Raw genomic sequence first — 22180 nt, 5'->3', positions numbered from 1 at the left:
AACTACATTCTCCAGAAGAACAAATGGGTTATGTTAGTGTCTATTAACTCCACGTAAATCCTATGAAAATAATCTGACAATGTACACAACTTAACAGCTGAACGCCTATGCAAGATATCACTCTATTTTTGTATGTCAAATTAAGCATGGATTGAAGTTCAAGTTTCTTCCTGTAACAACTTCTCTAAAATGAGCATCTTAGAGAAACTAACCAACAGACACCTCAGCAGTCACCAGCTCACACAGCTTTAGGCCCAACCACAGTACAGAAATGGCACTCATCACAGAGGACATCTGCATGATCTTGACAGGTGACACTGCAGCTCTCATTTTCCTGGACCGCTCAGCAGCATTTGACAGTCTCACATCCAAAGCTCAACACTCGCCTGCATGAGACTGACATCCATGGACCCGTTCTCCGCTGTATCTGCTTTCTTAACCGATAAAACACATGCCTGGCACCTTACTCCTCAGAAGCCGTCAAAGTCATCTGTGGAATGCCTCAACGTTATTCACTCAGCCCCAACATCTTCAACGCATACATGAAACCTCCGAAAAATGTCATCCACACACACACAATCAACATCCTCTCCTATGCTGATGACAACTCATGCTTTGCCTCTCGGATAAGACCCAACACAAGAAACAAGTTCACCACATGCATGACCGAAGTCGCTAACTGGATGAAAACCAACTGTCTCAAGCTCATCTCACACAAGACAGATGTAGTGATCTTCAGAAAAAACACCTCATAAAGGAACTTCAACTGGTGGCCAGCCAAACTCTGACCCACACCAGAAACCTTTGATTATTCCAGGAGAGCTAACTTAACATGACTGCCTATGTCAAAGCAGTCACTGCATCCTGCTTACACACCCTGAAGATGGAGGACGATCTTCAAATGGCTCACACGCAACACTAGGACTGTGACTCATGCCCTAATCATCAGTAAGTTGACTAAAGGAACACCATATATGCCAGGATCACCAGCAACTCAGTAGAAGACAACAAACCATCCAGAACTCGCCAGCTGGACTCATCCTCAACCTACCACACAGAACTTACATCACACCACACCACAACTCAGGGAGCTCCACTGTCTCCGAATACACAAATTCGCTCATTTCAAACTCCTCACACACACATTCAACTCGTACATAGAACAAGATCAGGATGGTTATTCTCTTGCATCACAACTAAAGTGTGCAACGACCTCCCATTCCACAACAGAACTTCCTCTCTAATTCCACAAAAAGCTGAAGACCTGGCTTTTCAATGAACCAACTACCACAGGCAGGGCTAGGTGTGCATACACACCTGCTCAACACAAAGATACAGTCGCTAGTGATAGTGCACTTTACAAACACACTTAACATTAAACTCAATCAATTCCATATGGTTGGGGAACACACACAAAAGACTCAAATGCATATTGTTTATTCCTTCTGACACGTAGCACTGTACAAAACGCCTTAACAAATAAATAAATACAAACATCCTCCGATGTTCCATTAATGCTTCATATACACTCCAGGCTTTTAAGTGACATTATGAAGCCACAATTAAATAACATGGCATGACACACAAGTTTTGGAATTTCAGTTTTGACGTAAACTAGCTCAAGTTATCATTCAAGCTGTCCCGTTTCTTGCTCTCAATGGCTTTTATTGAATTTGTTCACAGATGATCACAGAAGACCATTATTGAATTTCAACGAATTGATCACAACGGACATATATTGTAAACAATTTCTTATTTATTTGTTGAAATAAACTGTGTTTCCTCAGGAGAATGTTTCTTCATACTATTGGCCGTGCACCCGAAATATCTGAAAGAGAAAGAACAACAGAATTTAATGCTGCACTTTGGAATCAAGGTTTGATGGCCTCGAAGTACAGTGCACACAGTAGTAAACAGTCTCAACTTGGGCCCATTATCTGAATCTTGTGGTGTAGTTAGTGCTCTGCCTTGTGCTAGAAGTTATTTAGTGTGGTCCACATTGTAAAGTCAGCTGAGCCTCAGGGCAACAGCAAAGGTTTTAGGTGGGCCATTGAGGAATGTGTGGGACAAAGCTAAATAGTTGTTTTCAACCGTAAGGTGGCTTCCAACTTGGCCCTCAAGAGCAGAGGCCTTCCAAAATGTCACCCTAGCCACTGATTATTTTAATGATTCCCATTTCCTGCTTCTATGTAAATGTATCTTGTGCGGCTATTCTGAAAACTTGGCATAGACAGATAAATCATACTATCTGTGGTTTGTCAATGGCCAACCATAAATGACCATGGTTTGATCATGTTTTAATGCAGATTTGATCATGGCAATGGACGAATGCCAGATGATTGCACAAGTCCACACTTTGCGGTGATGACCTACGAGGAGTCTTGTTATCCCTGTCCGAAAATGAATCAAGCCCAGCCTTTATTTTCTCATGACTGCTACTTCTAAATAGCTGTCCTTGCGTGCTATTGAAAAGTAAATATTTACATGCAACAGGAAGCTTAGTAGTGCTGGGTCAAGGGTTTTCTAGCTCCTTAGGTCAGATAATAGAAATTTAAAAAAAGTTACAAGCTTTTTACCCACTTTGTATACTTTACATAGTTATTGTTATGATGTCTTTCAAAGGTCATAAAAATGAAATGCAGCACTTTGTTTTGGAACCCTGGGATCAAGGTTCGAATTCTGGCCTTGGCAGTTATAAATATTTGAAAAGTGACTCAAGAAGTTAGATACCCAACCTGACGTCCGCCATCTTATATCGGTGTCTCCAACCGCCTCTTAAATGGGCAGCGCTCTGTTGCTACCTAGCTAGGTTTGCACAATATAAAACACATACAAGTCCAGTGGCAGCAGGAGCGGGCCAGGCACATATATGCACATACTCACACTCATTCACATGTACACTCACTCACACCAATTCACAAGTGTGCACACATACAACACCCATTCACTAGCAGATGCAAAATCACACACCCATTCAGAGCACACACACGCACATACGGATATATTTATACATACACACATGCATTAAAAATGTATTACTTACCTGCCATCACATTGACATTTGGGTGGCGGGAGGGAGAAGCAGAATAAAGTCTTGGTTGTTTCCTGGAGGCTTCGGGTTGGAAGGGACAGAAAGAAGATCCCACCAACTCTTCTCATTGGTTGCCCTTTTCATGGGTCAGCCAATGAGACAAGGACCTTCCTTACCTCTCACAGAGTGGGATGGGGTGAGGGAGAGTTGCTGAATCCACCCCACTCTGTGACAAGCATCACTGATGAACAATCGCCCCTGGGAACTTCAGGCTTAAAACTGAAGCGCCCCAGTCAGAGACGATCAGTGACACTCTACCTCGTCATGAGGGGGAGGCTCACAGACGAATTTGTTGGGATGAAGAGGTCACGCGCTACGTGCTGTGAAATTACATCCCTACAAATATCAGCTCAAGCAGCCAGGCACCTGCGCATTTAGCACATATATAGCGCCTGGCTTCCTAGCTCAAACATGAAGAGTGTCGATCAGTCTGCCCTTTGCTCAGCCTGATAGACATTCGCGCATTGGAAAAAGGTGGAGGCTCTTAACAATGGGTCGTGGTTGTTCTATACAAAATATTTGAAATGCCTAATTAGTTAAGTTTCAACTTCTCGACAGGATTTATTTTATAGTTTAAATATTAGGAACTGTGTTTAGAGGTTTGATACTCTCTAGGAGCGTTTCATTTATTTCGTCTTAGGTACACCCTTGTAGTATGAACAAGAAACAAGCCATCACATTAAGAATAAACCCTCCTTGCACTTACCTCGTCAATCCAGTCCGTGTAGGCGGAGACCCTGGTGAAAACGGTTGGCTTCTCATAAGTGTTGCAAAATGGCACCACTGCGTAGCTCGCAATCCCGTGAACTTCCCACTCACCATTCACAAAGCAGTTCAGAGGTCCGCCTGAATCCCCCTGAAGGAATAAAAGAAGCTGATAACACATTTCTCTAGTTCGACAAAAGGAGGACCATCTTAATTCTGGGTACTTGATCGAAGCAGGGCCGACTTTAGCACTGGTGGCGCCTGGTACAACAATACTTATTGGTGCCCCCACACCCCATGACTGCCTCCTCAGATTCTCTCACTACCACCGGGCAAAAGTGCCCCTTATTACTTAAATCTTAAGTTATTACTAAACACTGCCCCCCTACACTGGTTAGCACCCAGTGCGGTCGCATTGCCTTAAAGCCAGCCCTGATCGCAGGCGATGTCATACATTGAATAAACTCTTACATGTTGATGCTGCATAACCCCCAGATAAGCCTCAACATTGAAAAGCTTCACACATTTAATTTGCCCTTTTTTGAGTAAGATTCACCTCATACCTGTTTAGTTCAGGCCTCTCTTCAGCACCTTAAAAAATAAAAACATGCACTTACATAGACGGGTTTTTTGATATGCCCTTTTCATGCACTGTCTGTCCAAGTGTCATTCATATTTGTCTCAGGCACAACAGCATATATGCCATTGCCCAGTGGGGCAGCCCATTTCAGCTGCTTTGCACTTTGAGTGACACAACTTAGCATGATCGCATGTGCACATTATGTTTAGACATTACATGTGCCACCAGTCTCATGTATATGTTGAGTAGGATTGACAGAACAGGGACAGATTTCACTTTGAAACAGGCAGGGCCAATTGCAATTTGCTGGCTTCAAAGGATTTGGTCTACGCTTAGGCTTTGAGAGGAGAACAGATACCACCATACAGGCCCCTCCTCTTTGCTTTGATGTTTCTAACTGAACTGAAGGGGGTCAGATGTGGGTTGCATTTTGGGATGAGGGCTGGATACAAAGGGATGTCCTACATATTCTGGATTGGGAGGACAGAGTTGTTTTCCCTTCATGCATACTTTATGACTTTGCAGGATATGAATTTTTGAGTCAAAGTAAGGCAATTGTTTTGCAAGGTGTTTGGATCAAAATAATGCCTGTTTCCTATTGGCATTGAAGGAAATACACCCGAAATGAGGGTTATCATGGGTAATGGGCCTCCAGTGTCTTGGAATGTTCTGTCGCTTCGAGATCTGGAAAGCTCTAAGTTCATATTCCAGTGTTTGTGTGTGATAGGTGAAAGACCGAATCACTCTTCTGTTTTCCTTGTCTGGAGTGAAAAGATTGATCTACAACCTGCAGTCATGAGAGTCATGCCCCTTTTGGTTTTTCCAGTGTTAGCTTTTTACTCAATGGGCTCTGCACACCTGGGTCGAGGAAGGCAAGGACCAAGGGTAGACCACTTGTCTGCTCTCTTTGAGAGGTAAGGGCTAAACCCCAAGGACTGAAGGCAAGATCTGCTAGACCCTGCTAAAAAAATATGTAAACTGCCTGGAGAACTGACATTGCCTTTACGAAGTCAGTGCCTGTGATCCAGCTGTATAATGTGTGCAGTGAGACAATTAAAGTCGTTAGGTCAGAGCAAAACCAAAGATTGCATCACTGCCCAGTCTGACACGAGGATGCTAATCTGCTCAAAAGATGTGCTCCAGAGTGAATATTTATTGCAGCTCCAAGGCTGGTGTTTGACCCCATCACCAGTCCCATTGTTTCTCGGTGGCCCATCCTCTACTGGGACCCCTGTAGAATGAACCAAGAACGTTAAGCACTAAAATCAACCAAGAGCCATGGTAGATGCTAGGCCGGCAAGTGTGATCGCATTGTAGGCCTCATTTTCTCTCTGGTGACCCATCACCCACTGTAAGCCCCAGAGCCTGACCAAAAAAACTGGGCACGACCAGGCAATCTCTGTGAGAAGCTAAATAAGACGTCTCTGCCTCCCGGAGTCCCTGTGATTGTCCTAGTGTCCTGCATTGTAGCTGTGAGCTACATCCTACTCCTGAAGGCCATCAACGGCCGTTCCCTGAGGAGCAAGATCAGGTGCTTGTGCCACCCAAGTGGTGTAACAAAGGTCCCTGCATCGCCCGCAATGCGCACGGTACCCTGGCCTAAGAACTCATAAGTGAGTCCGGGTGGGGGACCTCCATGTACTTTGCAGTGGGCCCCCCTCAGATTTTGTTACGCCACTGTGCCACCCATGAATGCCTCTGACATCCTGAGGTGTTTGCGGCACTACTCTGGAACCACGTTGTGATATCCACAATGCCCACCTCTTTCCCCAATCCGGTGAACCATCTATTGACACAAGAAGAGCAGTGTCGGTCTGCTGGAGCAGGTTTTATATCATAAAACCTAACACCTGTTCCATTTTCGTATGTCATTATTAAAAGTACTACTGATTAATTATAATAATTAATGATTTGCCGCGTTTTGTTTAATCAACATTATTAACAGAAGAATTACACGTGGGAATGCATCTGCATGGCTTAAATGATAAGTAAACTAAGTTAGTATGCAAACTGACAAAATAGATGTTGCTTATGTGATGTTAGTGTGTTATGCGCTTAAAATAAATATGCATTAATGGCTTTAGATATCGCAAATGGCTAGATAAATACACACACATAAGGGTATTAGCAGGGGAATAACACTGTTTTAATTATTTCCATGTATTAATTATGATTTTATGTCTTTTTCGCTTAAGTTGACCATTGTGGCCTGCTATAAAATGGCCACCAACTGCAGCCTATTCTCGAGTAGATGAAAATATGAAAAGATGCTTTGCACTGACTGCGACCCTGTTCTCTGTGCGACCTGGAAGGCCATGTTGATGACAGCTTTCTGGGAATCCTGCCAGACGCCCCTGAACGTGCAGAATTTGTAATGATTAATTAACTTTTAAAGATGGTAAACCGGATCTATACAAGAAAAGAGACACTTTTTATCAAAGTCAAGTCCGAACGCAATGAACTTTTGCTACAAAGAACCTTGCTATTCAAAACTTTGCGAAGAGAAGCGCATGGGAATATTTGCACATGTTGCAGTGAAATCCGGTTGTTTAATTTGAGCTAACCAATAGGATTCGCTGGACTTTAGAAATGTAACGTTATTAATGTAAATTTTGGTATAAATATTAGTAGACTAGAGAGGTCTAGCGCCACTTCTTCTCGAATCAATGATCAGAGGTCCCGACGCTGACGGAGAGGACGGTGACTCTACATGACGGCATAGAAAACTTTAATAATTGCTGAGGACCAGTTCTGACTTAGAAAACGACTATTAGCCAGAATAGGTAAATATGACAAAAATGATCTTGCATTTATTTGGCATTCCTTGCATTTTGATTTAGATAAACAATATTCTGTTTGAATTACTGTGTCGGGTGGTTATTTCATTGATATGTTTATTGAATATTTAGAGTGTTAAGTTTTATTACCAAACCTATGTACAACTAGATGATTCGATTGACCTCAGGGTACATGCAGATTGGTTAGTAACGGAAAGGTTTCCCCTTTTATATGGTACGGATAGAGTGGTAGGATGAATGTTGGTGTTATGGGCCCCACCAGCGTGTGATGTGTGTGTGTGCGTGTGACTGTGAAATCACTCCGTCCTTGGAAGTAGAGGGGATTCGGAAGCTCCGATCTGCACCAGTTTCTTGGTAGCAGAAGAATGGTTATCTATTGTCTTGGTTTGGTGAATTTGCGTGTATATAAGCTAATTGATTATTGATTGATATGTGTACTAACATTATATGTTGAAGTTGTATTAAGTTCTATGTAGTGCGTACGGCTTCTGGGACGTAGGAAGTCGGTGACAGTTCCGTAGTAGGGGAGAGGGAAGCGCTGCTCTCGGAAAAGGCGGAATTATTGGCCCTGTATGTAGACAGGGGAAAACGTGTGACGATTGAAGTTGTGCGTCGCATTGTCTGGGTTCGATGAGGTAGCATCGCCGTGTGTTGCCATTAGAGACGTATTTTCTGTGTGAGAGAAGTGTATATGATAGCGAAGGTTACCTGTGAAGTTCTGGTCTTAGGTACCAGGGATCCTTTTGGCATTCCGATAACGCTTATCACTAGAAAGGTAATAGGTACTCTCTGAGCTTGTTAGAAGGACAGAGCAGAGGTAAGCGCTGCTTTGTTAACGTGTGTTATAATTCTGTAGTAGGACAGACTGTTCGCTGTTCTCGGGAAAGACAGGATTCTGTGTGAATGTACTACATTTTCTGTGTGAAGGTGTGTGAATGAAAAGGCATTCTGGTCAATTGTGAAACTCTTGGGAGCATTCCGGAGAAAACAGTTAATTGGTGCTTGCTAGAAGGGTAGAGTAGAGGGATGTGCTACTTTATCAACGGAAGTAACGATTCTGTAGTGGGGCAGAGGTAAGCGCTGCTCCCGGGAAAGGCGGGATTCTCGTGAGAAAGGTCTTCAGCTGTTCTGTGGTTAGCGAAGCGTACAATGGAGATGTTTATATGTTGTAACTAACAGACTCGTAGAAGTTGAAACAAAGTCTACCGAGTAGTTTTGTAAAGGAGGGGTAGACGAGAGACAGGAGACAGGAGCAGGAGCTGCTGCAGCGACTGCTGACGTCAGGAAGACCGCGCTGTGATTGGACAGTGGGTTAGAACGGTGGAAGCACTGTGATTGGTGCGCTAGAGTACGCCGCGCAGGGATTGGGAGACGTACAGGGTGACGTAGACGCTCCAGGATTGGTGCGTTAGTGTGAGTCGCGCTGGGATTCGTGGACTGAGTCAGTGACGTAAACGCTCCGGATTGGTGCGTTAGTGTGAGTCGCGCTGCAATTGGACAGGAGATCGTACAGTTGTAGAAAGGACTAAAGGGTTGTGGAAAACGAGAAAATGTATTACCACGCTGAGGAAAAGAAAAAGAAGTCTTTGTTTAGTAAAGTCAAGACCTGGTTCGATAAGGACAAGGAGATTGTGACTAGGGAAGGACAGTTACTTCCTCCGACGAGAACCCCTGCATCCTTCATGGTTGCAAAATATGGGTATCATACCTGTATTTGGTTAGACAATTGGGCAAAGTACACCAAGGAGGATGGAGTTTTAGCTTTCCCGGAACATGGCTCATTTAATATGGCCATATTAAGAAACTTACGGGAGAGGATGATGGGTTTAGAGCCTCGGCCTAGGCCGACGCAGTTTGAGGCATTGACTGAATGGGAAGATGACATGCATGAGCGAGAAAAGCAGAGAAGCGGAGGAAAGTACAGGTACATGTTCGGGCGGCAATATGATCGTGAAACTCATCATGATCGGATGAGAAGATGGCGAGATGCCAGCATGACTGAGGGATTATATCCTGTAAGAACCGCAGGGGAGACTGAAGGGAGAAAGTGCACAGAGAAAGAACATAATGTAGAAACCAGGAGATATGGGGCGAATGAGTCTGAGGACGATGTCTTAGATGACATGTTCTTCAAAAGACCACCTCCGTATAGACGAGAACCAGAGGTAGGAACATCAGTTACCCCAATGAGAGACACCCTGCGAGTTATAAAGACAGAGGTTACGACACCTGAGTTGAAAAGCAGTAATTCCCTTGTGGAAAGAGAGAGAGAAAGGGAAAATGAGGCTGAGGACGAAAAGACAAGAGAACTAGCAAGAACCACATTTGAATTGACCGAGAAAATAAGGGAACTGACTAAAAACCTTGAAGCAGTTACGGTGCCTGTAACAATAGGTCCCGTTATGCCTATTTTTGAGAAGCAAAGAATTGGTGAACATGGTTTAACAGTTCCATATGTGAACAATAGGCTGGTTGTTCCACCAGAACAGACAGTAATAAGAACGGGAGAAAGTCAGAGGAGTCAGCCAGAAAAGACATTAATGAGATCAGGAGAAAATCAGTGGAGACATACCATATGTGGAGGAGAATTGAATGTACAGACTAACCCGTTTTTGAATCCCAGTTGTATGGAAGGGAACAGGATGACTGGAGGATCAATCTTAGAACCCCAAAGGGTGACAGAACCAGTGAGTGTAGAAAAATCTATGGGGATAACTGCTGAAGAATTGAATGATTGGCTGAAAGGTGTGAAGGGGAAAGAAAAAGAATCCCAAGCAATTGATGTGGCAAAATTACGCATGGTATTGGAAGAGCTAATAGTAGGGACAATTCCTGCAGAAACGCTGAAAAATTATCAGGATGAGGAACTGCTATTTTTATGTAAAAGCATCACATGGAGAGCAAAGAACACACATGACAGACTGGAAGAAATAGCGAGAGAAATGGGAATTGACATGGACAGGGTAAAAGCTTTACAAAAGCCTTACCGAGTGGATTTTACAGATAAGGACATTGCGAACCTGAACAATACAGGCCGAATAGGGCAGATTAAGGATATGATCACTTTGCTGCGAAAATGGGAAGATGTTGAGAAATGGAAAAATAGATGGTATAGAAAACAAGAGGATACAACAGACAGGACTTACTCAGCATTCCCTATGAGAGAAAAAGAGAAAACAGTGACAGCTTTTCCCATGAGAGAGATTCCAGGAGGAGGATATGTACATGTCCCATGGACCAGACAAGATATTTTTTCATTTACCAATGATTTGCCTCGACTAAGAGAGAAGCCCGTCGAGTGGTATAGACAGGTTGACCGATTTGTGAAGTTGTCAAAAGTGCTGTGGATTGACCTGAATAGGCCTTCAAAAAGCTATTGACGTGTTTGAAGTTTTCTGCAAGGATCATGGGCTTATTGTTAATTTAACTAAGACTAAATTCATGGTCTTGCACAAATCCAAACACGTCAGAGGGACAGTGTTTATGAATAAAGCCAAATTAGAACAGACTAATGTTTTTTCATATCTGGGTATCACTCTTGCGTCGAAGCTAGAATGGAAACCGCACATTGATCAATTATTAACTAAGCATGCCCAGTTAACGGGTGCACTAATCAAAGAGCTTCACCTGTCCCATACTAGACCCTTGTTACCAGCTCTTAAAATATATGATGCCAAGATAAGTTCGGCAATTCTTTACGGGGCAGAACTGTGGGGTCACATTAATCTTACCCAATTAACTCGGGCCCAAAGCAAGTTTTTACGTATCATTACCGGCCTCCCAGTATCCACTCCCCTAATACCCCTCTATTATGATATGGGGGTTTTCTTTTTAGAGGACATCGCACATTATCGTCCAGTGGCCTATTGGAGAAGGCTCTGGGTGACTCCTGAACTCTCTGAGTATGGCCGGGCTTTTCTGGACGTTAGAGGGGCTGATAAGGTGCATAAGATTGTATGGATGAGGGAGGTCAGGTTACTTTATCGTGCTATGGGCCTAGCAAGTTTATGGGATGAACCTACACTACGTGTTTTCCCCCCCAGAAAAATTCTAAAAGCACTTTACTGGCGAGTAGTTACGGAAACCAGGTTTGGCTCAAGCATTAGCCCGTCTCTAACTTCGGACTTTCTGGATCAAAAGGACAGTCCTTTCTTTGAAAATTATTGGGACTGCATTACAATTGTAGAAGACAGGAAGCGATACCATCAATTTAGGGTGGGAACTCTTCCTATCAATTCCTTTGTAGCTAAATGGCGAGTAGGCCTTAAACCGGACTGCCCTTTTTGCATTGCCCAAAGGGAAAGTATAGCACACGTCCTATTTATCTGTCCGGAGTATAGAATTCCTAGGCGGGTCTTGCTAAAACCAATCTGTCTACTATTAGGTCTTAAGACGGGTGTTGAGGCTTTGCGGTGTCTTAAAACCAACACCTCACAATCTGTGACCATTGCTGTTGCAAAATTTCTCCACTGGATTTGGGTTATACGCGCACACAAATTATGCCTCACTTGTTAATATGGTTATTTTATTTACGACGTATTTTAATATGAAATATTTGTCACATTGTTATTTTATTGGTTACTGGTTATTTTAACCCAATATTTATTAAATTTCCGCTGCTGCCTATGTCATTTCTGCTGTATTTGATGTGATCTAGGTCCTCCTTTGCTGATCTGTATCCTCTTTTTATAGTTGTTCAATTTTATATGTTGTCTTTTATGATGAAAATCGCAATAAAGACTTGAAATTGAATTGACCTCAATAGTCTGTTTGATATAATTGTACCAGCAGACTTGTGGGCAGAATGCAAGATAGTTATAGATTGGCCAACAAAGGAATACCCCAGAAATCCCAAAACAAATAGGGTACCTCCCAAAGAAACAGACTGGGTTAAAATAGATCAAACACATCAGGAAGTGAAAGAATCAGTCCATGCTTACTATGAAAGGCTAATACTGGCTTTCAAACAGTTCAGTGGAGATGAACATCTGGGTGACAAGGATCTGAGCCATTTTGTATATAGATTCATATATGGCTTGCGACCTGAAATCAGTGAGATGATAAGACAGCATACCGTAGACTGGCAGAGCAAAAAGATTGATGAGATCCTGAGACATGCAAAATACTTCAGTGATGAGATTGAGGCAAAGCAAAGGAAGCTGAAAGAAAAGGCAATGTGGGCACAAGTGAAAGTTGCAGAAAGACAGGAAGCTCAGTTGGTTGAACAAGCAAATAACCCAGGAAATAGACCCAGATTTGGCCCAGGAAAAGGGAAAGGCAATATAGAGGAGGCCAAGAAAAAGTTCCCTTGCCACAATTGCGGAAAATTAGGGCATTGGAAATCCGAGTGTAAGAATCCGCCGTGTGTTAACAGTGAAAATCCATCATTGAATTCACGGGTGCAGAGTGAGGGGTGTGGCCTGCAGCAGCAACAGCAGAACGCTGTTAAGCAGCAGAATCAGGTGCCAAAACCGCCCTTGCCACAAAACAAAGGATCCCAGAAGTACAGCCAGGATTCGGGATTCTACAACGAAGAACAGGTAAACAAACCACAACGCGCGAGCGCTGTGTCACAATATTGGCTAAGAAATGAGGGAAGTGATTCAGAGGGAGACTTCTGACGGTGCCGAGGAGAGGAAGAAGAGTGCGTACTTGACGCAACTCTAGAAATAGACCAGGCAGGACCTTTTGTAGATGGAAAAATCAATGATGAAAGTGTTACTTTTCTAGTTGATACAGGTGCTACAAGATCGACTGTCAGGTCAGCTGATATAAAGAATCTTCCTCTCTCGGATGAAACAATCCAAGTGGTTGGTGTGTCCAACACTCAGATCAAAACTTATCTTACTGAACCAGTAAGGGTTAGAATAGGGAAATTCTCAGACATGCACCGATTTGTGGTGTGTGATACCAGTCCTGTGAACTTGTTAGGTAGGGACTTGCTGTGCAAGATGAATTGCACTATTTTCTGTACCCCAGATGGAATAGCCTTTGAGACACCAGATGAAGATGTCCTATACAGAATGACCCTAGATAACAGGGAAAGTGAGGCTGTTGGAACATATGCTGTGTTCAACCCAGACGGATTACCCCCAGAATTAAAACAGACAGTAAAAGCAGCAGTGAGGGCTTGTCCAAGATGGCGACGGAGTAGGACGTGCTTTCAGTCCCTCCGCCGCCGTACCTGCTCATCTTTGTGTTGCGCCTTCCCTTGGGGCTCCCGGCTGCCACCCGGGGCTGGCGCTTGTCCACCGGAGGTGCGTTGCCGGATTTTTGTGATCTCGGGGGCAGCGGCGGATCCACTGGCGACGTTCGGGGCCTATCATGAGGCCAGCAGACTAGACCGGGCGCCTTGCGTAGGATCGCGGCTGGGGGCGGTCCCTTTGCCGCGCTCCCGCTACGGCGTTGCTCCGGCGCCAGGGCTGCGAGCCTTCTGGAGCATTGACCGGCGGCCCGGCCGGAGGGGAATATCCAGCAGACCACGCGGCGGGATCGGAGCTGCGGTGTGATCCGGAGGGCACCGGAGGCCGGCATTGGAGGAGGGAAGTGCTGGCGGGGACCTGGGGTCCCGAAGAGGCTCCACTCCGGGCGGAGCATCGGCAGAGGACCTGCGGCGGCGGGGAGCGCCCTCCTGTGCAGCACTCGGGCCTGGGCGAACCTTGGTGGTGTGAGGCCTGCTTCATCCCTGGAATCGCTGCTACCATACATCGGTGAGCTCCCTGCCTCCCCCCCCCCGTTGGACTGTCGCTGGGCCCAAGGGCCCTGGGGGAGTGCATGTGGGGCGTCGCTGCTGACCCACCTCGCTGAGGGGAGAGGCCTGCAACTTGCCTACGTGGGGGCCGGGGTGCGGTTGATGGGACGCGCGTTCCCTGCCCTGGCGGTGACTTCAGGCGCTATCTGCTGATCCGGGGGCCATACAGTGGAGGAGTGGACGCTGGCCTGGCCGGCAGGGGGTAGAGGAGAGGTGCAGACCGTGTCCTCCAGCGACGGTGGGCTAGCCGTGAGGTGTGGCGAGGAGTTACTGGCGCGGGACTCCAGTAGTGCGATGGCTCTGGTGGAGAAATAGCGGAAGAGCTGCCCGCAGTGGAGAAGCCAGCCGACAGGAGAGGAGTCCGCTCCCAGTCTTGCATACCATACGCCCACCAAATTGCACACGATGTCGACTGGGGCCCGCAAGGGCAAAACGGGCAAAGAAGGGACCCCACGAGGGTCGCAGCCGGCGACGCCCCCGGGTGCCAGCGCTCCCTCTCAGCTGCGAGACGAGGACGCGCCTGCCACTAAAGCCTTTATGTTGGAGCTTTTCTCTGCCATTAAAGAGGATATTTCGAACCTCCGCTCCCAGCTCGCCTCAGATCTTCGAGAGGTGAGAGGAGAGGTGGACCGCATTGGCGAACAGGTGGCAACCTTGGAGGAGCATGATCTGGGCCTGGCGGGCGACGTCCACCAGCTTCAACAGGAGGTGCTGCGACTAACGGAGCAGAACTTGGATCTGCAGGCCCACGCCGAAGACCTGGAAAACCGATCTCGTCGCAACAACATCCGTATCCGAGCGGTGCCCTGGGGCGGCGAGGCGGGAGATCTGCGTGGATGTTGAAGCTCTCTTCTTGCAAATTCTTGGCGACGATGATCTCCATGGGGTCAAAATGGACAGGGTCCACAGAGTGGGGCTGCCGAGAGGTTCGGGGTCCCCCCCCCACCAGACATCTTGGTCTGCGTCAATGATTTCCAGCTCAAGGAACGTATTCTTCGACAGGCGAGGAGTGTCACTAACTTACTCTTCAGGGATCACCGCCCTCAACTCTTCCAGGATCTGGCGGCCTCTACGCTGCAGAAGCGACGTGAATTTCGACCAGTGACAACGTTCCTACGAGATCAGAATGTGGCGTACTCCTGGGGTCATCCCTTTCGCCTCATCTTCCGATGGCAGCACAGGCTGGTCCAACTTAGATCGCTGCAGGCAGCCAGGGACCTTCTTGGGCTGGAGGATACAGCACCCTCGCGGGGAGATGGGCATTCGCCGTCGCGGCGCCGTCGGCGCTCCTCGTCCTGGCACAGAGTAGGAAGGCAGGCGGAGCAGAACGGGCCGGACACGGCGGCCAGTCAGCAGGAACGGAATGGAGCGGTGGCCTCCGTGGCGACAGACGGGGGTGGCGCCGCGGGACAGCTCGTCGGCAGCTTGATGGCAGAGGGAAGGCTGTTTGGCGGTGGAGGGACGCCCCCCCCTCATCCGCTCAGGTACTGTGGGTAACTATGTACTTTTGGGGGAGACGCCCCGGGCCGGTGAGCGACTGGGACACTGACTGTCTCCTGGGACATCGTTTCCTGAGGGTCTTAACGTCAGCCCTGCTGGTTGAAATGTTTGTGTTGTTGCAATTTTTATGTTGGAGTTGGTTTTTCTTTTTTGCCTTTGGTTTTGGTTGGAGTGTTGGGTGGGGGGGTCCTGGGGGGAGAGGGGGGGGCTGTGGGGGGGGGGGGGGGGGGGAGGATGGCGGGGGAACTGTCAGTGGTGGTGGCCACAAGCTGCTTGAAAGGTGGAAGTGCCGGTCTCCGTCGGTGGGGGCTTGGAGAGCGGGGCCGGGGAGGGTAGTGGGGAGAGGTTATGCGGTAAGGGTTAGGAGGCATGCTAGGCTTCGAGGGGGTCTGTACCCGAGGCGGGGTGGGGGCGGGGCATCGGCGGGTGCGGGCGCTGTCACTTGGGCTTTGGGTCGATCTGTGGCAAGAGCCAAGGTTGCCGCTGGGGAGGGTTTGGGGGTTCTGGCCCTGAGGTGAGCTATTGGCCGGCTTTGGAGGAGCTGTTTATGGACGGTGATGGTATAGGGAGCGGGGAGTTCCATTTGTATAGTGGGATTCTGGTTGAGCTGGGAGTTGGGCTGTGTGAAGAATGCCTGTTACCTTAGGAACTTGGAATGTGAAGGGGCTGAACTCTCCCCAGAAACGCCAAAAGGTCTGGAAGTATATCCTGGATCACCACTTAGATGTGGTTGGTCTCCAGGAGACCCACCTGGCTCGGCGGGATGAAGCCTGGTTGAAGCATAAGCAATTCCCCCTTATTTATAGGTCCTCGGCGGCTTCCAAGCAGCGGGGAGTAGCCCTGATGTTTCGCTCGACGCTTCACTTCCAGCCCTTGGGGGTTAGGAACGACAGGGAGGGTAGGTGGCTCCTTGTTAAGGGGGTGCTTCTTGGTAGGAAATGCTCGTTCCTCGTGCTGTACGCTCCCAATGTGGGGCAAAATAGATTCCTCCTGGACCTTCTGCGATCGGCAGAGGATTTTGCGGAAGGGGCACTCTTCGTGCTGGGAGACTTTAACTTGGTGTGGGATAGGGAGCTGGACTGCTCTCACCGCCGGAGAACGGAGACAGGGTATTCTCCGACGAGACGCGCAGGCGTTTTGAGGAGCTGGGATTGTTAGACGGATGGCGCTCTCTATACCCCCTCTCCCGAGACTACACTTTTTTCTCTCATGTGCATCACTCGTATTCACGCTTAGATCACATCTTTCTTAGTCAGTCCCTCCGGGGGTCCCTGAATGAGGCCAAGATTTTTCCTCTTGCTATCTCCGATCACAGCCTGTTTGCGCTGGGCCTCCAGTGGGCGCCGGTGGGAAATGCTCCGCGCCGGTGGTACTTTCCGGCATCACTGGTAAGAGACGATCCCTCCTGCAGGGCACTCCGTAAGGCGATTCGGGAGTTCTTTGAGCTTAACCTGGTGCAGGACACCTCCGTTTTTACTACCTGGGATGCCTTTAAGGCTTCCATACGGGGTAGCTGCTTGGCCATTAACGCGGCTCTTAACAGATTAAGGAGGGTGGAGCGCGAGGGTTGGAGGCGGAGCTCGCGGTGCGGGAACAAGCGCATAAGGCCCAACCTTCCAGGCAGACATGGCGGCCCCTGACTGCTGTCCGGGGCAAACTCCGAGCTCACTATAACAATCGGTCGGAGCTCACCCTCCTGAAGCTTCGCCAGCTCTCCTACGCTCAGGGGAACAAGGTGGGGAGGCATTTGGCCCGCCAGTTGCGCCGTAAGCGTGAAAAAGACTACATCGGAGGCATCCAGGATCTGTCCGGCTCGTTACAGCAGTGTGATGCGACCAAGGCTGAGCGCTTCGGGGAGTTCTATGCGGCGTTGTACGCGGGGGAGTCCCTGAACCCCGCTACCCAGAGGGAGTATTTGCGCGCGCTCCCGCTCCCCCAGGTGTCTGGGGCATGGAATGACCTGCTTTCTGGCCCTATTACTAGGGAGGAAGTGCTGGGGGCCATTAAGTCCCTGAAGCCCCACAAAGCACCGGGTGCGGATGGTTTCACGGCCCTTTTCTACCAGACCTTTGCCGCTGATATTAGTGGCTTCTTGGTTCAGCTGTTCAACGCTATGGCCGAATCGGAGGCTTCCTCGACGTCTATCTCGGTCATCTCCAAACCCGGTAAGGACCCCACGGTCTGTTCATCGTACAGGCCGATCGCCTTGCTCAATCTCGATGCCAAGCTTTACTCTTCCATACTGGCGGCCCGCTTGCAGGATCTGATGCCGGTTCTTATCCACCCGGACCAATCGGGGTTTATCAAGGGGTGTCAAACGCATGATAACACTAGGAGGGTGATTCATCTCATTGAGAAGGCCAATCGCTTCCACATCCCGGCGGTCTTAATCGGCCTAGATGCCGAAAAGGCCTTTGATCGGGTGGACTGGCAGTTCCTCTTCCGTACCCTGGCGGCGTTTGGGTTCTCGGACTGCTTCCTGACGATGCTCAAGGCCAATTATAGCGGCCCCCATTCGAGGGTCGCGGTTAATGGCTACTTGTCATCCCCTTTTCCGCACACGCGGGGGACGAGGCAAGGATGCCCTCTTTCCCCCTTGCTGTTTGCGCTGAGTATCGAACCCTTGGCGCTGGCGATCAGGGGAAACCCGGACATACGCGGTTTGCCCTTTACAGGCGAGCAACACAAGATTTCCCTGTTTGCGGACGACGTCTTGCTTACGCTTGCGGAACCTGTGCACTCCCTTCCCCACGTTCAGGCGGCCCTGGCGGGCTTTGAGGCGGTGGCGGGTTTTAAGGTGAATTATGACAAATCTTACATCCTTAACCTCACGCTGTCGTCGGGAGAGGTGGAGCGCCTCCAGACGCTTTCGCCCCTGTCGTGGGCTCATTCCTCCTTACTGTATTTGGGGGTACGTTTGACCCCCACGGTGGGGAAACTGTACTCTGCTAATTTCCCCCCTTGCTGGCCACGATCCAATCTGATTTGAACCGCTGGAAGCCGTTGTTTATCTCCTGGCTGGGTAGGATACACGCAATTAAAATGACGCTCCTTCCGAAGCTCCTATATTTATTCCTGGCGCTCCCTATTGTCATAGACGGTGACTTCTTCCGCCGCATAAAGACGCTTATGCTCCGTTTCGTGTGGCAGGGGGGACTGGCGAGATTCTCTTTTGCTACTCTCCGGCGCCCTCGGGGGGAGGGGGGTGTGGGCTTCCCGGACCCGCTCCTTTACTATAAGGCAGCGCAATTGCGGATTTTGGTGGAATGGACCCAACCACTCTCGGAGAAACACTGGCTCCACATGGACAGAAGTGTGACGGGGCGCACGATCTGGGACTTAGTGTTGAAGCCTAAGGGGGATAGACCCAAGAATGCGTACATCAGCACGCCAACCGGCACTACCCGTAAGGTATGGGACTCGGTTTCTGGAGACGAGCGTTGGACTACGTTCCCGTCGCCTTTTACTCCCATTCATTTCAACCCGGCCTTCCCGCCTGCAATGCAAGAGGGGCCTTTTGATGCTTGGAGGGAAGGGGGTTGTCTCGCTCTCACGCATCTGTTTCATGGCGCTGCCCCGCTCACGTTTACTAACTGTGGCCGGGATTATGGGGTCCCCCAGACGGAACAGTTCCGCCACACACAAATGCTGCACTGGGCCCTTTCCCCGTCGGTTCGAGAGGCGGCGACGCGGCCGCCCACCCCTTTCGAGGCCTTTCTTTCTCGCACCACGACGATGCACGGGGCCATCTCCTTTATTTATAGCCACCTCTTGACTACCGCGCTCTCCCCGAGGCCGCACTACATGGGCCTATGGGAGGACATCCTGGGACGCGCCATCTCAAAGGAAGAGTGGTCCCACCTGTGGAGAGATTTGACCAAACACAACCGCTCGGTGGAACTCCGCGAGGCACATCTCAAGACCATGATGGACTGGTACCTTTCCCCCGCCAAATTACACCGCATCTTCCCAGCTGCTTCTGACTGGTGCTGGAGGGGCTGTGGTCTCCTGGGGGACTTCCGCCACATCTGGTGGGACTGCCCGATCATTCGGCCCTATTGGAAGGAAATACTGTCCCATATTAGGGAGATCCTGGGCTATCTGATCGCGGACTCCTTGGCCTATGTGCTGCTGGGTCTTCGGGATCCCCTTCTTGAGCACCAGACACGTGCAGATAAAAGGATCCTTTGGCTTTGTGTGGGGGCGGCTAAGATCACTCTGGCGGCGGCCTGGAAGAGGAGGGAGGCCCCGGCGATCTCCTTGTGGCATGCGAGACTGTGGAAGTTGCTGAGCATGGAACGGATGGCTGATGTCTTCTTGGGGTCCTTTAAGAACTTCATTTTCTGTTGGGGGCCACTGGTCCGCTTTCTCTCTAACGGGCTGCCGGTGGCGGTGTGTCCTCCCTCGACTAGAGCTCTCCAATTGTTTCAGGTATAACTTTGGCTAGAAGTTTGTCACAAGTATGACTGATCGCCACCACCACTGGGGGGGGGGGGGGGTAGGGGGGGATGTGGGTGGGGGGAATTTGTTACTTTATGTTTGGTTCGTTTTGACACTACTGGAGGTGGAGGGGGTGCCCGTACGTGCTAGGCTTGCAACGGCAGGCCCCAACAGCTTGAGCCTTCAGGATCGTGCTGTCAAGCGGGAGAGGAGCACCACTACTAAACTTTGCACCCCAGGTCTGGTTTGATCCCTCTATTAATGAGTGGCTGGCTGCTTGGTTCGACCGGAGACTTGGAGGCTCTCTACGCTCTCTGGCCCCCCCTATTATTATGAGTACCCCCTGCGAGGGCAGTTGTGCAGAAATGTCGCTTGGTTTTCCTTTCCGTGTTTAAAATGTTAATAAAATATCATTTTACAAAAAGCAGCAGTTTGGGATTTTACTGGAGAAGATGTGGGCCTGATGAGAAATGTGGATCCAGTAAAAATTTCTGTAAAAGATGGAATAGTTTACCCAAACATCCCACAATACAGACTGACACCTGAAATAATTGAAGGAATAACTCCTATAATTGAGAAAATGATCCAGCAAGGGGTGTTAAGGGAAATATTGAGCAGCCCATGTAATTCCCCTATAATGGGACTGAAGAAACGTAATGGGAAGTTCAGAATAGTGCAGGATTTGAGAAAAATCAACAAGATTGTTGTGTCATGCTGTCCCATTGTGCCAAATCCATCAGTAATTTTGTATCAGATTCCCCATGATGCAGAATGGTACACAGTAATTGATTTGTGCCATGCTTTCTTTTCAATCCCGTTGCATCATGACAGCCAGCCGATTTTTGCATTTCGGTTTGGAGAGCGAATTTTGGCATGGTGCCGAATTCCACAGGGGTATACAGAGAGCCCCTCAATATTTAATCAGTTGCTGAAGAAATCTCTGGAGAGTCTAGCAATGCCTGAAAATTCAGTTTTGGTCCAGTACATTGATGACCTGCTTGTGGCATCAAAAACACGTGAAGCTTGTGAAGTAGACGCCATTGCTTTGCTGAATCACTTGGCAGATGGAGGATTAAAAGTATCTCCAGCCAAATTGCAATTCTGTAAAAGAGAAGTCCAGTATCTAGGACATAATATTGAGAAAGGCCTGAGGAAAGTGACCATAGACCGGATCAAAATCATCAGAGGAATGAGAGCCCCGATGACACAAAGGGAGGTGAGAATGTTCCTGGGAATGGTTGGTTATTGTCGGCAGTGGATAAGTAATTTTTCCTTAATTGCCAAGCCATACATTGACCAAAAGTGAAGTAAAAGACCCATTGGAATTAAACCCAGAAGAATTGACAGCATTCAAAGAATTAAAAAACAGGCTATGTGAAGCACCTGCACTGGGAATGCCAGACTACGAGGAAGAATTTGAATTGTACTGCAGTGAGAGGAATGGTTGTGCACTCTGTGTTAATCCAGAAACATGGACGTCTGAGGAGACCAATTGCGTACTTCTCATCAACACTTGACCCAGTAGCTGTGGCTTTACCAGGTTGCCTAAAAGCAGTAGCTGCTACATGCAGAAGTCTGGAACAAAGTGAGGGAATCATTATGGGATACCCTGTACGGGTATTTGTACCTCATGATGTGGCAATCCTTTTAACAAGGAGCCGGACACAGTTTATGTCACATAGTCGGCTGACTAAATATGAGAAAGTCATTCTTGGTGCATCAAATGTGAGTCTTGAGAGATGTGTGAATGTGAATCCAGCAACGCTGTTGCCAGATGCTGAAAGCGTGGAGGTAAGAGATGATGTTGATCATGATTGCCTGGATGTGCTTGATTACTGTACAAAACCTAGACCAGACATAAGAGATCTGCCACTGCCTGAGAGTGATCATGTGTTATTTGTGGATGGATCTTGTCTGAGAACTGATGAAGGAGTGCTGAGTGCCGCATATGCAGTGTGTACAGTATCAGGAGTTGTGGAAGCATCACCTTTGAGAGGAGTTAAATCCGCTCAAGTGGCAGAATTGGTGGCACTAACAAAGGCTTGCAAGATTGGAAAGAATGTAAGAGTGACTGTGATGACTGACAGCCAGTACGGCTTCGGAGTTGTCCATGATTTTGGCCAGTTATGGCTACAAAGAGGTTTCCTGACCTCAAGTGGAACTCCCATAAAGAATGCTGAAGTGGTTGGAAAATTGCTTGAGGCGATACAGCTGCCCAAAGAACTAGCGGTTGTAAAATGTGCTGCTCATAGTAAAGGTGATGATTTCATCACTCTTGGGAACAAATTTGCCAATGACATAGCACAGTATTGTGC

General features: G+C 48.2%; 1 protein-coding gene across 1 annotated transcript in view; it reads right to left on the bottom strand.

The window, feature by feature from the left end:
- Nucleotides 1-1779: 1779 nt before the first annotated feature.
- LOC146789719 (chymotrypsin-like elastase family member 1) overlaps nucleotides 1780-22180 on the bottom strand; it is a 126949-nt gene continuing 106548 nt past the window's right edge. Inside the window, exons 5-6 of the mRNA XM_085631182.1 lie at nucleotides 3798-3947; nucleotides 1780-1828 (exon numbers count right to left, since the gene is read on the bottom strand). Of these exons, the coding sequence (XP_085487308.1) occupies nucleotides 1805-1828; nucleotides 3798-3947 (174 nt within the window). The 3' untranslated portion in view covers nucleotides 1780-1804. The remainder of the gene's footprint in view (nucleotides 1829-3797; nucleotides 3948-22180) is intronic.

The sequence above is a fragment of the Triturus cristatus genome, chromosome 10 (genome assembly GCF_964204655.1).
Source record: "Triturus cristatus chromosome 10, aTriCri1.1, whole genome shotgun sequence".
NCBI classification, from domain to species: domain Eukaryota; kingdom Metazoa; phylum Chordata; class Amphibia; order Caudata; family Salamandridae; genus Triturus; species Triturus cristatus.
This window is presented reverse-complemented; position numbering and strand designations above follow the sequence as displayed.